Source organism: Bombus vancouverensis, chromosome 4 (genome assembly GCF_051014615.1).
Source record: "Bombus vancouverensis nearcticus chromosome 4, iyBomVanc1_principal, whole genome shotgun sequence".
Classification (NCBI taxonomy): domain Eukaryota; kingdom Metazoa; phylum Arthropoda; class Insecta; order Hymenoptera; family Apidae; genus Bombus; species Bombus vancouverensis.
This window is the reverse complement of record NC_134914.1, coordinates 15,674,902-15,692,142: the sequence shown is the minus strand read 5'-3', so window position 1 is coordinate 15,692,142 and position 17,241 is coordinate 15,674,902. Positions and strand designations below refer to the sequence as shown.

At 41.0% G+C, this 17,241-nt stretch overlaps 1 protein-coding gene across 1 annotated transcript in view; it reads right to left on the bottom strand.

Moving 5' to 3' along the window:
- Positions 1 to 16,517, bottom strand: part of Myc (bHLH transcription factor Myc) — a 38,105-nt gene extending 21,588 nt beyond the window's left edge. Inside the window, exons 1-2 of the mRNA XM_033350925.2 lie at positions 15,918 to 16,517; positions 9,430 to 10,194 (exon numbers count right to left, since the gene is read on the bottom strand). Of these exons, the coding sequence (XP_033206816.1) occupies positions 9,430 to 10,189 (760 nt within the window). The 5' untranslated portion in view covers positions 10,190 to 10,194; positions 15,918 to 16,517. The remainder of the gene's footprint in view (positions 1 to 9,429; positions 10,195 to 15,917) is intronic.
- Positions 16,518 to 17,241: the final 724 nt, after the last annotated feature.

Here is a 17,241-nt window from a genome sequence, read left to right as displayed (position 1 = left end):
GCAGTATCGGGTAAAAACTTCGATCATTTTCTATGCAGGTTCTTATCCATGAAAAAATTGAATGGTTCGTTATCAGAATGTACGTTTGATAAAACTCGCGACGGAAATTAAAATTGATAATTTGCTATTTTTGTATTGTAGAGAGGGGAATTGTGGTATGGAGTGTATTACGGAGAAGGAGGGAGAAAAAAATGGCAAAAAGAAAAAGGTTCTCTGGCCGCCGCTGATGCCGGTCGGCATTCCCGAATCAAGTTTTACTTGTCTGACATTTCGGCGATCAACCTCCTAATTCTTGTTACAGAGGTGGTGCAGGCATCCTGGTTCGTCGACCAGACATTTGATACAGAAGAAAAATGATCGGTTATTAATGTGTACTTCTTTCTCTTGTATCGGAAACGGCATAAAATGACCAGTAATTAATATCAATTACAAAAATTCAGTACAACGAAATTCTTCTATGAAATTAAAATTCGAAGAGGAATAAATGTTTCGACTCCAAATATATACAGTCTAACCAATAAATTGCATTAGTAACAAAAATTCTATGTGTAAACTTATATATTCAACTTCAATTCTTCTACAAATTTGGCAAATAAAGAGGAGTAAAATTCAAGTTTTATATCAAGCAAGAAACGGAATATCGATTTTAAGAACGCGGAATGAAAATTAGAAGCGATAAAACTAAAAGTCCTAAGAGTGACCTAACGTTTTTACTACGATACTTATCAGAGCAGCAGCCTCTCCCACGCGGCCGAACTTAATGAATGAATGAATGAATGAATTACGTCAGAGCCGGAGATGCACTTATACGTACAACGTCGGAGGAGTTCCTGCACAAAAATAGGCACCCACTTGCTCTCCCGAGGGAAAGGCATAATTATAGATATCTTGGTGAAAGAACCGAGAGTAACCAACCACCACCGCGAATATTCGTGGTGGGAGTAACACGATGTAACGTCTTAACGAGGAAAAAGAGAAAGAGAGCGGGAAAATAATTGCTTACAGCTTATACTTATGTAGAATATTAACTAATACCTTCGAGAGATGCCAAACCCACCTGCGTATAAAACCGATACCGCCAGGCTGAATTGTTTTGCAATAACCGCAAGGACCGTTACGCGCTCTCGGTAAAACCACATTTCAGTATTATCAGAATGCAGTACCCACGTCAGTCAGGAGGAATGTATGTGTGTGTGTGTGTGTATGTCAGAGAGAGAGAGAGAGAGAGAGAGAGAGAGAACCCGAGATAGAGACTTATTTTAATAATAGTAAATCAGGGCGGTCGGGCGCCGTATTTCCACTTTCGTTTCGTTACGCGGCTAAAATCGGCGCGAGGTAGATAAAACGTGTTGAACAGCTCTCGATATCAAATCAATGCTCTTACTATATCGAACACGACGTTTATTTCCTTTTGTAGCGGACCAGCCGTTCGTAACTGGCACAAACCGATTCAGACCGTGAAGGAAAATGATCAAAGTGAAAATGATACCGCGAATTTCGTGGTGGCTGCGCGCCATCGACTTTCTTCGAACGTTGCTTTCGCCGATTCGCTGAAATCGAAACTTAGGCTATGGCTTATCGCGTATATATGTGCGTCTATCTAAAGTGCATGCACGCTGCACCCACTGAATTCCAGAATCGGGCGAGCACATTGGAGGTGACGATACAGACGACAACGCGTACATTTTTATGAGCGCGACCCGTTCTCCGCTCGCGTTCCAGCGTGCCGCGCGATTTTCCAGGAACCTTCAACTGGAGAATTTGCATGAGCAACGGAATGAAGTCCTGGTCGATGGTAAAGGAGAGGCTAGGCGGGGTTGCGTGCGAATACCACGAAAAAGGAAGGTCCAGACGTAAGACGAACCGGCGTCTTCGTTGAATGTGTCCCGGGGATCGCAGGATCGTACCAATATACCCTGACACCTCGTTACAATGAAGAAACTCGAGAGGATCGGTACTGACAACCCGGTAACCCATTCTACAAAGAGGAAAGTCACACCAGGTTGACGATACTCGATGCATCTCGCGCCTCGAATTAGAAAACCTTCGTCATACACGGAATATCCAGATCTTTCAAAACTCTCCTTCTATATTCAAACGGAATAAAAACTTTTTCATTTTTATATTTGAAATATAGTACAGAAACTTAACCCGTAATCAGCATGATGATCATTTTGTCGCACAGGCAATATGTTCAGAAGTATACAGATCATTAAAAAAAATGTATTTATCGTATTACCATTAAGTTATAATATATAGATTAGCAGATACTGATTTTCATAATACTTAACGACGAATATGTGGTATCGTGTTTGCACAAAAAATTTCTTAGCATCTGATATTCCGTTGAATATTAACGATCATAGAAAAATTCCTATGGCTCGAGTTAATTACGAATTCAACTTGTCATCGACGGACGGAAAGAGAAATATTGCAACCGCGTATTTTACTTTCCAACGTTTGCGGCGCATAAAAGTAGGACTTGGCACGACCTTCGTGCGCCGTGATATTACAGAGTCGATGAAGATTCTTAATAGGCCTGACAGACCAGTCTAACGATTTCTAAGCACGACGCGTTTCCGCGCTAAAATACATGCCTCGACGTTGAGGCGGCACTCGTTTCCAAGAATCAGTTGACCGTGTGTTCCGTTGAGAAAATTGATTTTTCACCGGGATGATTAATCTGTTAAACCATAAACCACCGAGATTCAGAAAATAGAAATAACTTCGTAGAATTCAATGATCATTCTTTCCGTAACGAGAATCCCTTTCCTCCTATCCTCCGCGACGTCCAAGTTTACGCGGTACTTACCGGAGTTTACGTAATTAATGGCGCTAGGCAGCTGCAATTGGCGCTACACGTAACACACGTATACACACACGAATGCAGATAAACGTCGTTCGATCAAAGAGTGAAACGTGTTACCGGGCAAAAATAGAGTACAATGTATAAGTTCCTTATTGCTGTCACGTGGATGACACACGTGCATAGAAATCGTCGGTCTTTCTTCGACTTTGACGAGGAAATTACAACTAGACTAAACTATCCTACGTATGTATTATGCAAATATTGATATTTTCAATGCGATACTTTATGATGCGAAATTCCCGCTAACGGCGGGGCAAGTGGAAGATAATTCCTCGGTATGGATTTCTCGATTAGCGCTATTTCTTGGTAGTACCTACTAAAACCAAATCTTCTAATCGGAATATAGATTAGATTTAAAGCATACGAATAGCGAAAATCTTTCAATCGTTTCTGATTATTCATGTAAGAGATAACGAAACTGAATTTTGAATACATAGCAGATAAGTAACTTTGATAATAGATAATAAAAAAGATTCTCACATTAGTGTTTCTGACAGGACCTTCGACAACAAGATCTAACTTGAAACATTCTAAAAAATGCGATAATCATCGTTCTATTCGACCTTCCATTCGAAATGGCTATTTTTTGCATCACGAGCCTAACCTATCACCGTTAGCATTACAGCTTAAAAATAACAGAGCTTATCTGTATCCTTGTATTCCTATGATACGATAACACACGTATTACGTATCGTTATCATCGTTATCATTATATGAAATGTAATTGTACAAAGTTGAAAATATTTCAAAGATATTGAAGTGAAAACAGAGATGCCAAGGGGGCACGGTGCCCGCGTAACACGCCACTGTAGTATCCCTCGCCGCGGCGAACGCGACTACGGCGCGAATGGCAAAAAGGCTTAACCGCATTCCGGCGACCATTTAAACCGCCGCGGCGGGGTCCCACGCTTGACCGCAAGCAGCGACCGACCGGCCGGCCGGCTATCGATTGACGTCACTTGGTACCGCGTGACCTTCGAGTTCCCGCGCGATTAACTGCGCATGCTCCGACGATCCTGCTTCAACCGAGTGTGCACCTGCACACATGCTCGCGCATCCGTGAACGCAGCAGGTAAAATGCAACGCGATAACGCTTGAAAATTACGTTCTTTTCCTTATCAAGCGTGCTCGTTAAAATTTTCTTTATCACTGTGGATTATTTTTGAAATTTATGTTTTAACAAAATAAACGGAAAAAGTAGAAGTTTGAGGTGATTGGATGACTTTGGTATATTGAGCAGAGAAGGTAATACTTGACGTAAGCTGGTCGGCAGTAAATGACCGGTCAGGTACCGCAGACGTCACGCAGCGTGGCGCAGCCCCCTAGTTCGCGGTGCATTGCTCGCATGAAAAAGATGCGCATGCGTTCGCCGTCATGCCTCTCCGGTGCAGCAACCCTGACTTTACCTTATCTCTTGCAGGGAATTGTTCAATTTAAAGCTCCGTGTTCCACGATCGAATAGAATCGTATGTAACAGTGTTTATTTTTTCCGAGGTGGAATTTTCTCCTCGATTGTCGAGAGGATTGAATTATCGACTGAACAGGATGATAAAACCTTCGTACTATCTAGAGTCTGTAAGTAGAAGCAATGGAAAGAGGAAGAGAAAAAAGTTTGGTTCGTTATCGGGACATTGCCTCATATCAACGCAAACGGGTAAAATGGAGGGTAAAAAAATCATCCCGTGGACTCTCGAACAAATCAGATTACACGAGAGGGCAACGGTACAGAGGTCTTGCCAGATATCAAGAACGGGTGCTTTCTCACCAGAAACGAGGCCAGATCTCATAATCACAAATTACGTAAGAGTGAGAGCTGATTGTGCGTGTATATATATATATATATATATATATATATATATATATATATGCTCTTCGAATTGAAATGTCTCATCGATATTGAAACTTTTCGTGGATCGACTAATGTTATCCATACATTAATTTCTCTATTCCTGCTATCTTATCTTTTTCCATCTTCTTTCCATCTTTTTCTTTCTTAATCCATCGATCAAACAAAAACTGATGCTCGTTAACGGCTTCCGAATGAAACAACATTATGTAATCATTAATACATTTAACGAGGTTACGCCGTTGTTCGTCCCTGTGCACCGGTTTCTCGTTGTTTCACTGACCTGTCTGACCGCGGTCAAAAGTAGCCATTTGCAAGTCGTGGCCCTGGCAATTACCAATTACGAACGGTGACACGATAGCACGAAGGCCGAAACTGCGATGGTGTCCGGTCACACGGTGCCGTCTTCTTGATCCATTAAGAGACCGATCAGGAAACGGCGGATAGCTTTTATAAGAGGTCGGCTGCGCGGTCGACGTACTACGCTCAAGAATTCTCTCACCGTTTTACAGCCAGCGCGTTCTCCCATTCCTCACCCACTCAGAAAATTCAACTACGCCGATCAAACGTTACAGACAATTACCCGGTCTCCGGGTTCTATCGATTTTTCGTTGAATCATGTATACAATCGCTAATGTGTCACGAGTAAACGCAACACGTATCGCACCAAATCGATTAGCTTGCTGCTTTCTACGATAAAACGTAAAAAATATTTACTGGATACGTATTTTGAATAATAGACGCGCATAGCTTGAAGTAAATATTGAATAAAAATCTAAAAAGAAAAGAATAAGATAGATTGCCTGAGCTTTGATCTCAATCGTGTTCCCCTTTTTTTACAGAGCTTTTTGCCTGTGTTAAGTATGTATCTTGTAAGAAGGTTTTTATGCAAGTATATGAGAAACTGTTTATACAAAGAATATAAGTACTTCGTTATATGAAATATGCGCAAGGATATGTTACAAGTTTCGTTGCTCGATCACATGCGACAACATTCAATAATCAGCCAAAACGAAGACCGCGAGATGCTGGCAGGAACACGAAGGTTAAGACAGCTATTCGTAAGCGTGCTCGAAATGTCACATTGTACCGAGCGCGTCGCAAGCATGACGCAGAAGAATTAGAGGGCAACGACGTAACTACACGGCCCAGTGCACCGAGGTTCGATTTGACGAGTAATCGGAAGGAAAGGCCGTGCGCACCGGCTAAGCGTCGGGTCACGTGCGCGCGCGTTAAGTGACGCCGCACACGTGCACGCAACTGCAACCGGTATACACGCGTGTGCAGGCAGAGCGACGCGGTCATTGCGCGACTCTTTCCTCGTCATGTTCTCCTATCATACGAACCCCGCACACATGCGCAACTGCAGCATCTGAATAACATCGGCTATCTTCGTGTGCGTGCATTCTCGGTATCTATAAAACGACGTTAAGATGTCACCATGTGGTGCAACATATTTTCAGGTGGCAAACAACACCATTCCCCTAGGTCGAAGAGACGGCACTGTGCACAGTCCGAGCGAATTATGTGAGTCGCGCCAAACTGTGCACAGCTCCCCTCTCTGTTTCTCTTCCGAGGGCTGTCTCTCTTACTCTCTCCCGGAATCGTTATAGCTATAGTTAGATCAAGCAGACATGGAACGACGTCTCCACTGGGCTACGAGGAAGCTAGCTATACATGACGAGCCCTGAAAACCGACCGCTGGTTAACCTAATCGCGAGCTGCCAGACCGAACAACCCAAATGACCACTGGAGAAATTCGTGCGACGCGCCTGCATATTTCTGCGCGCGCACACCGGTATCGTCGTTGCGGACCCGTCTGCGCAGTGCTGACTCCAAGCGCGTCTTAAGACTGAAAGAGTTATACTGTCGTAGAATTTAAAAAAAAACCGAGAGAAGTATGTTTCCTCTAAATATCTGGAGGTTTAAAAATGAAGTGGACATAATTCGAGATGCAAATATAAACGAATTTCCATGTTACAGAGTCTGAAACGAACTCTGTGTATGAAATGTTTGTTAGAAGAAAGAGTTGAAAAAGCTATTGACAATTAACTAAAAATACCACTCTGTTCCGAGAACTTTTCAAATGACTTACGTACTTGTATATATTACATATAGATAGGAGGTCAGGCCTGCAATCGTAATAAATAACAACCTAATATACATCGTTCCATATTGAATGAATCAGTTTAAGAAACTCGAGCTCCACCCTGAATTTTTCTATAGTAACTTTGTCCTCTTGTAACATAATTGTATTCTTTTTAGCAGTTTATTGCAATTCAATAAGCCTGCTTTTCTGTAAAATGTAATACACATTGGCCTAAACTATACTATTCATCGTACATAATCAGACGTCTGCTTCTCCGATGTTCCTGACTTAGATATTCTAATTTTCTACGTTATATGTGGCACGAGACAAGCAAGTGTGCTCGTGCGCTTCAATATGCGTGAAGTTACCGACACGGATAAAAATAATGTTCACTGTTTGGAACGAGTATTAAATGTCTACTAGTATCTACGAATGTTGTAAACGTACAAGTGTATTTTAATGCGAATATTGAATGTCGTATGCAAACATCACATGCACGAAGTTGGCATAATGTGTCCAGGTAAATCAGCAAAAGTAATTAATGTTGGACAACCTAGAGAATTACGTTTCTTTGTGAAATTATGTAGGTCCAAAAATGAGCTATATGTGTATTTAATATGTTAATATTTCAGCCAAGTACATATTTAACCAACAGCCGAATACGATCTTTAGATTACGTATGTAGTGAACTATTATCAGCTAATGCGATTACTTTAATACACTGTATAATGGACAGACCCCTCGTTAATATTTCATTTGTCAAATATCGAACACATTAAAATATTTTTCGCCCTTTTCTTACTCTACCTATTTATTGCTACTTAAAAGAAAAAATCATCCTTATCATATATTTACTGTAAAAGATTTTCCAATGATACTGACGCAACGAGATAAACATCGACTCCCTTCTTCACCGATAGCAATCATCCTCGTCATTGAAAGCAAATGAACGTTGCGTATACAGCAATTAAATTATACTTATGTTCCGTGGCGAGTGTATACCCAATGCATAACCTTCGCCGCTATTAAACTAAAACGAGCGGAATATCTCGTCCTGAAGGCAGACGGTGCTAGACCATCTAAGATACCGTTGTAAAATATACAAGAGGGTCGGTAACGTATATAGGAACGTATATGCCGACAACGAGATCGCGGGCACGTGAAAGGAGGGCCTTCTCGACTCTGTATATCTCTATCGACTGTTGAACCACTTCATACGTTGTATGAAACGGTGACACCCGTGGATGGCTGAAAAATCACACCCTTACGGAACAAAAACGTCTCTGTTCGGCAAGATTACCTGCGAGATGTGAAAATTGTTCACGCCGCGGTAACGACAAAAGGCGCGCGCCTTTTCTTTGTCCTTGGAACCTGCACGGTAAATGAAAATGAAAAGAGAAATAAAACAAGAAATGGCGAAAAATTCGTCCTTCATCCTGCACACTAACGCGGATCAAATTGTTTGCACAAACACGAAACAGGACGTCGTGCGACCCACGTGCGTTCAGGTTTTCGAAAGGCAAGCGTGTGTAGCAAACACAAAATTCTCACGGGTTTCTTTCTCTATCTCTTTCCGTCCTTTTTTCGCTTTTTCCGTTCCCTACCAAAGAATAGAGCCACGAAGAAAGAACGCCGTTTTGTCGAGCCGAGGACGTTAGCGTAACGACCTCCGAACTCGCCCGAAACGAGTTTCTTTTCTCGATTGTGTCGCATTCACGGTACTGCCGCGACGAATGACGAATAACCAAACGCGTGATTAGCATACTCATGCGGGTACCCGAATTCGGCGAACTGCACTCTCTCCCGGGTGCGGAGCGCCGTGTCTTCAATTGCACTCGATTAAGAGGATTCTTAGTCCGACCTTGCTGCCTCCGTTTAGGAGGGTACAAAAGAACCAGATGAATAAACTGGTTGATCCTTTGGCGGATGCATCAGATAAAACGTATCCCGACCCAGAACAAGAGGTATATTTCTGCTACTTAAATTTCACGGCAAACCGCATACATATTGACATATGAAAATGAAACGATGTTAATATTTCCTGTGAATTATAGTCTGGTTAACCTTCACGCTAATTAACCATGCTATTTTGTTAGCAATTACGAAACTAGATAACATGTTCACTTATTAACCAAAGATAAAATATACAACATTCTATAAGAAAAATGAAAAATCTGGAATATTTATATTAGAGGAATATGAAAATTTAATGAACGTATTCTTTTTAAGTGTAATTATTTCATTTCAACTGGACTTGGAAAAATAGTGATTAAAAAGAGACGAAGAAGTATAAACGACACGTGGAGTGAAGTCAATGTCGCAACGCATAGGTTAAACTATTCAACGAGCAAAAAATGAAATGAAAATTGGTCAACTTCTTCCTTACTCATTTCCTATAATTATGAAAACGTACATATATATAGTATTTCACTTATTTCTTTTATTATATGTATAGTATCTATACATATCTATATACTTATATATAATATATTATATACAATAGTATGATATAATAATATAATATATATAGTCAGAGATATGAGTATGATGACGCGACGGACAACGGAAATATAAAACAACATCTTAAAGAACAACGTGAAGAAGGAAAACAGAATCGTGACTCACCGGAATCGGAAGGTGTCTGCACTCCAAGGTGTTCTAAATTCTTGCTGAACGACTGATTCAAGTGATAGCAATGGTCGCTGAGAGTATTTCTGATATTCGTCTCTCTATGCACTTGACACTGATCCTGCTCTTTCCTTCTGCCACGTCGACCGGTCTTTCGCTTATTCTGGCTTACTCGTGCAGTTTTGGTAGTTGGTGCTGATATACACTCGGATAATTTCTCGTGTATGTTGATCTGGTCGTGTCTAAAGAACGGACCTTCGTCCTCTGTTTCTGTATCGGAACTGGAGCTTTGTGGTGTATCCGGCCTAGTGGATTCGCCGTCGCTCTCCAGATTTCTTGCACGGCACAGTTGCTGAGCCTGTTGCTGATTGACTGCCAACGAAGTCCCTATAAAAGCGGTATTTGCTCGTGATATCAAAAGGCTTCGACCAGCCGGCACCTTCTTCTGTATTAGCGACTCCTTCTTCGCAGGCAACGTTCTGTTGTGTTCTTTACTGATGCATAACCCTGCCCACATACAGTCGTGATGACGTATCTCTCGAGACAGGCAGGTCTTGTCGTACTGTGGATCCGACAATATGCCATCGTCCAAGGTGCGATCGCAATACATTTCCGTGTTGACGTCCGCTCTGTGATCTATAGAGAGGAAGTCCGGAAGATCGAACTTCTTCCATATGTCGTCGGACACCACTGTCGCAGTGTCCAGGGGCTCGCCTAACAGGCCCAGGTCAGAGGAGTCCCAAACCGGCACCGGCATTTTGCCTAGAGGAATCAACCATACCATTCATCAACAATCATTTCGGTTAAATCCTCGTAGGAAATTAAGTCGTTTTATGTTCAAGCCTTTGATAAAATTGCTAAAAACTTTGTCATTGAGTATTACACCACTATTTGAATAACATGCATAATGCGAAACGCTGAAAGTTAAAAAAAAAAGAAGTTTTTGCCTTTAACCCTTAGAGTGCTGAATATTCGCGGCCTATGCGGTCCGTGCGGACCAGCGCTGACGATCGCTGTGGACGGAGTACTTTTTCGCTAGACTGAACTCTGTTGATTGACTATTCAAAGCGCAAACCGTAATAAGTTATAGTAATTCTTTTGAACGAGATTAAAAGATTCAAGAGCGTTATTTTTTTAGTATTAATTATTTATTATTCATTATTTATCTCCCACAAACGTAATGGTATTACATCTGCGTAGGTGTTCGGAAAAATTGACAAACGCATATATGCGTCCTTAGTCCACACCGAAAGCTTTCGCCAGACGCATATATGCATAGCACTGTAAGGGTTAAATATTTTCCTTCCGAATTTTAACTTTCAACGTTTTTCGCACTATGCATGTTATACAGATAGTGTAATACCCAATGACAAAGTACATACGACAAAAGAAGACCTAACCCCAATCACTGTTAATTTTAAGAGGGAAAATAAGGAAGGCATTCTAAGAGAGAAAATCAAAAGTTCTTTTATGTGTTATCACTATCTGTATAAAATTCAATTGGAAATGAAACTCGTCGATTATCTAATCGATCATCCATAGAAAGCAGCCCGGTTCCTTTACAGTTACAGCATGTTGCATTACCGTACAGCACTGTTCGGTACTGCGCCGCGTGTCGTAACATCAACGCATTATCACAGAAATCAGCGAAACGAATATGTACAGTTAATGCTATGAAAATACGAACAGAGGTCGGAACTGGCTCGCGTGTACGCAATAAAAATAGACGTCCTTCGTTGCCGACATATCCACTTTGCACGCTTTTTTGCTGCGTCTTGGTAAAAAGCGCCAGTTAAACATGGGATAAAATATCGACGATTAACGAAACAGAAAATGCAGAATGTCTATAACTACAACTTTGTTTGTTTATTAGAGAAAAGATTTCTTGTAATCAAAGGCTCAAAACGACAAAAATTTCTAACGAAATTAAAAATTCATGCATTTTTGCCATCACCATAGACATGTTGTCTCTTACATTGACTCAGGTCTATTGTTCGCTTCAAGTATTTTCTATACTATGTATTCTTATATGAATCTTTACAAGTTAACAAAAGACTATCTTCAACTATACTAGGGAAAAAATACATGCATTTATACACATATTTATGTCTCCTACATTCACAGATGTGTTATTTACGCTATTTATCGATAAGTAACTAAGGTCATAAATCAGTGACACGTGACACATTCTTTACGATTTTCTGCTTGCAAGCCTATTGAAAATTATAATACCAAATGAGAAATGCTATTCTGCTTCCTCCGATAAACGATACGGCTGATGTGATGATCGTAATTTGTAACTTATAAATTGTTCGTTGCAATAATAAAATCAACTTAGATAAATTTACTGGGAAGAAACATCTTCACACTTCATACTTGGGTTCTTGGTGCAAAACACTTACAGCGGTCGATAATCCTCTGCACATGGGAACAGAAAATAAAAAGGAACCGGTACGAATCGAATTCGCTCGGACGAGGTGCCTTCGAATAAATCACGGCCCGCCTCACGAAACATCCCTAGAGAACGCAACATTTCCCTCCTTGCGTGAGAGAACCGTTACGCATCTTTCTCTGCACCGAACGGCAAACCGACAACGGTTCACAGTACGTTTTGTCCACTAGGTGTTGCAGTAAGATCCTTAGAATCTCGCGTAATCTCACATAAGCAAAGAACAGATTGTCTAAGTCTACGGTTCAACTATGTATTCCGAAATAACCATCTGAATGCAAAGAGGACAGTAGTGGACATCAGTGATATATACTTAGGAATAACCGTGCCGCATCTACGATACGAAGAGAAACTAATTCTTTAGCGGGATGACGCATCGCTTTGCATACGTTAACACGTTGCACATTGACACACTGGCAACGAGATTCGATCTTGGCGATCACTCGTAGCCAATGTGATCGTTGGGAACGTTCATCGAGAAAGAAGAACACACAAGATAGAGGTGGAGGGAGCTCGGATGGAGATGCATCGAAAAGTCAAATGGAATGACTCGATATGGGCGGCTCGAGTGACTCATGAGACTTACAACGAAATTCGTCGGCTGTATCGGTTTCGCGGATCTACAACACCAGAAGAGAAGCTCTGCTTTTTATTGTCGGCGGCCTAACTCAAACATTACATTCGCTCGATTAGGCCCACCTCGACGGTGACAATCGAAAGCGCGCGTGCGGTCGCCGGTTATCTTTTTCGTTCCCGCGCCGACCACCCTCCGCGAGCCAATTAATCGTTGCATAACGCCGATTATTGCGGAAACTGTCACTTTCGCGATAAACATGCGCATACGCCGTTGCATGTATCATTGAAAAAAACAAAATTATTGAGACAAAGTGCGCTTAAAGAAAACAAGAGTGAGAAAAATATAAATAGATATCGTTGGGAAATAATTAAAAATTCCGCACATTAGGAAATATAGATTCTATTTAACATCTTCAAGTGCTGTGGGTGTTTTCAAGCATTTAGCATTTTTTTGGACAATTTTGGAATTATGAAAAAAATAAAAATGAACAGATTTTTATCATTTTTTGTACGAAAAAAAACACATGACCTACAGGATACATTCGCAGTCAAAGTGTTAAGCAATTAAAGAGTTAAACGATAGAATTATTTATTACCACACAGTTATTTGTCATTGGGAATATATTTAAGCAATTAAATTTTGTCTTTACTCAAAATTTTACAACCCGACTACGTATCTCTTTACAATCTCGTACCATGTGACCAAACATTGTAACGATAGTAAAGCAGTGGAATTAAAACGCAAAAAAATATACGCGCGCCAAAACTGGTATACACATCTGTTTCTTTTCGATCGACAAGAAAGACAATCCCGCGCGGTATTTACGAGAAGAACAAACAAGGTTCGAGAACGATTTCGCCGAAAAACTAAACTACATATCGGTGTTAATATTTTGACAAGCATTCCCCGACAAAGACGTTTGATGGTAAATGAGTCTGTTTCACGTTTTACGTGAGATTCTTATCGAAAACTGGCATGAGGGCCAGAAAAATAAGCAACAAGAATGAAAAAAAGTGAAAGGGACAGAAAGGCGACAGAGGTGAAAGAAGGAGAGAGACAGAAAGAAAAACCATGGCCTTTATGACTCGGTCACCCGTGAAAAACGCACACCGTTGAAAAACAAAGACACATTATCCGTTCCTACTTGCCCCTGCTTTACCTCTGAATCGAACAAAAGACGGTCGATAGGGGAAATCACCTTCCTAGAACGGCCTTGGAAGCGAAAGAAAGCATCAGTGTATACCTCGCGTTTACTCTCGTCGTGAGAGAGAAAAACGGAGGAGAAAAAGGAGAGTAGAAAAGAAACGAGATAAACTTTCGTGAAACCGTTCTCGAAGCGTCGACCAAACACGCGGGAAAAAAGTGTTTCTCGTCGAATAATAAACAGACAGGGGCAACAGAGCTCGCGCTAAGTGTTTTGGGAAGAAACGTCGGTAATAATATCTGGTGCGAATTTCACCGAACGCTCGTCGTGTTTCTACCGAACCTTGTTACCAATCGATAAGTCTTCTTTCTCCCCGGTTACGTAACAGACACAATCACGTGTATCGCGATCTCGTTGGTAATGGATAACACTTTCACGAAAATTGCGTGGCGACACTTCATCGGCTTTAAAAACTCAATTTCACGATACACGACAGGCTAATGTCACACTATATGCATATGCTCGTAAAAGAGAGACACGATTTCGAAGTTTACTACAGTCGTGTGCATGATGGTAAATTGAATATCGACAAAGGCGGGAGCGAGGGTAAGAGGAAAAAAGAGAAAGAAATTATTTACCGACCCGATAAAGACACCGGCTGACCGCTTTCGTTTAGACAGGACTTTCGAAAATCTATATATACATGTACCACACGTACGATCATACTTGTAAGTGTATTAAAGCACATTCCATGGCCACGAGAGCGTCGATCGATGGATCGAACTTTTCTGCCTACACGCGCTGAGAGAAACAGACAAACCGGTCCACGGGCAACAGCTTTAGATATAGGTAGCGCCGTGTGCATGTGTTGCGTGTGTCTCGCTAACTTCCGTCGAACATTATCGTTCGAGCGTGTAACGAGCTGACAGCTTTCCTACCGCACTCTAATTAACGGTGGCTTTCTTCGTGAGACGAAAGGACGCAGGACACACCGGCAAAAGCGAAATGAAAAAAGACGCTCTCCTCCCATTCGTTGTCTTACTAAAGTTCCTATACAGAGGCGTAGTTACACCAATTTGTGAAACCGTAAGAGACGCGCGAAAGCGCGGGCTAGATCGACATACTGCATAATGTTGCAACAGAAAGTGCAACATATCGGTTAGCGTGCCTATCTCCACTTGACATATTTTCACGTATATCGATCTCGATGAGACGCGACGCGTGTTATTTGGTCACATGAACGACAACCCGTGTATGGCTATGGCCGATGGTAAAACGATTTCCGAAATGTCAAACATATAACAAAATTCCAACAAGAATAATATACACGCAAAGAAAGTCATAGTTAAATCTTGAAATTATTTTGAATAACACAGGAAACTTGAATTTGGAAGTAAAACAGTTATCGAAATATCACACATCAAAAATCAATTCGTCTATCGTTTGAAAAACGTATCGAAGAATGAAAAATAAAATATCGACAAATATTTAAAAAAGTTATCGAACAATAAAAATAGTAATTCCGTGCAATAAAGATGATGCGTTAAAATATACATTCCAAAACCGAATTTCAATAGATCAGAACGATATATACGAAAAAAAATCGAAAATACCAAATTTTAAGATTATTCTTGTATTTATAGATCAAAATTCGTCGGTTATTTAAAATTAATTACCGAAATCGGAAATTACGCGCGAAAAATCAAACACCACAAATTTTGGCGGTAAACTTACTAATAACCAAAAATCATACCGAATAGACGTGGTGAATCGAATATATTTAATTCTATTTATAAGAGACAGTATAAATTCGAATAGACCGGCCAGTTGCCAAAGAAGAAATTCCTAACTTACTACAAAGTGTTCGAGGAATTTCACTTTTCGCGAAATAAGCTCTCATCGATATTTATACGCGAAACCATGGATTCGAGTCAAAAGGCTATAGATGAATCTTCGAAAGTACGCCGGACTATTTGGCAGAATTTTAATACGTTCTAAGTATCACTTGACGAGATGGATCTGTCTATAAAGTTTACTAGTATATTAACGTTAATATGTCTCGGGAACGATTGAGACGCGAACGATCCCGTTTCTCATTGAAATTCCAGCTCGAACCGGTCGCGAGTGGCGGCGTTCGCGTGGAACTGTCAAAATGGGAAAAGAAATGCACACAAGCGTGAGGTCTATTGTCGATACATGCTTTAACCGCGATTACGAACGTCATTCATTTCGAATTCACCATCAAAATCGAGCGAATGAAAAAAGAAAAGGATAGACGAAAATGGAAAAAAATGTATAAGTTGCACTGTACTAACCTGTCGGCCACCTATCGTTGTAACCCAAAAGAGAGATAGTATCCTCCACTGTGGAACACACTTTGGCGCGAGTTCGAGTCTCGCGCTAGAAACTAAACCAATAAAACAAACTTAGGCGCGTCCCGCCTCTTTTTCTTCTATATGGCGTTGTCTATAGATTCTGTTTGGCCCGGTCTCGAATGATGGATGAGCCTCGCGAAACCGAACTATTACGCGGCACTGAGCAACAAACTATACGTAAACAAAAAGGACGAAAAAGAATGAAAGAAAAAACGGCGTCGATTTCCTTCGTTATGCCCGTAGCAGACGGAACGCGTGAAAAATGGTAGTGTTGTGTTTATCGACGAGAAAAATTCGTTCAGGCGATGCAGCCACTGGTACTACTGTCGTTTGGCCGTAAACGTTCCACTCGTTTTCTTGTATTATCGAGACTGTTGTACAACGAAAGACTGCTGCTACTACAACTGCTGCTGCTGTATTTTACCAAGCAAAGAAAGAATTTCATTCTCGGCGCGATCCGTACGGTAAGCCGGTGGCTCTAACTCTCTCTTTCTTGTGCACGCGCACGGTAATCGGCGGCGATCCGATCTTCACTTTAAGGCCGGTTAAAGGCGACTAAACTACTCGGCTCGTGCGCCTTCCATCTTCCGCAGGCATGCCCACCGCTACGGGACCCGGCGTCAGGGCTGTGCCACCAATCGTCGCGCCCCATTCTACCACCACCCTACGCATACTATACTTCTGGTTCGAGTATTTCGCCCCCTAGTGTCGTATCGCTCGATAATCGCGTTGCTACTTAAGGACACAGTCTAGTCAAAGCGCTCCCATTCTATCATATACGACCAATCGTATACAAGTATCTGTCTACATACTACTAACTGCTATTCGTAAATAATTACCTTATCATCGAGTACGTACGGCTATAATTGATGTTTCATGATACGATAAGTGATGAAGTTGAACAAAAAAAAAAGAACTTTTTGTTTTTTTACCAGTTTTCCAGTATCAAACCAGCAATTAACGATAAATTGTTTATGCGTTTATGACTCAGAGAATTTTCCGCGTTTGCTTGTTTTTGCAACGTTTTCCTTTTAGCTCTAATCATTGTTTCTAATCATGGATTAATGATTAGAACTGAAGATCGGATCTTACAGAAATACGTGATTTATTATTTGGAAGATGTTTAACGAGCCTCGAATAAAAATTATTATAAGAAGGAATACAAAATTGCAACGAAATACCTCACTTTTTATAAATAAGATGTATTGTACATAATATCCGTAAGATCAGACATAACTTTACCGTATATTTTCGTTCTATGAAA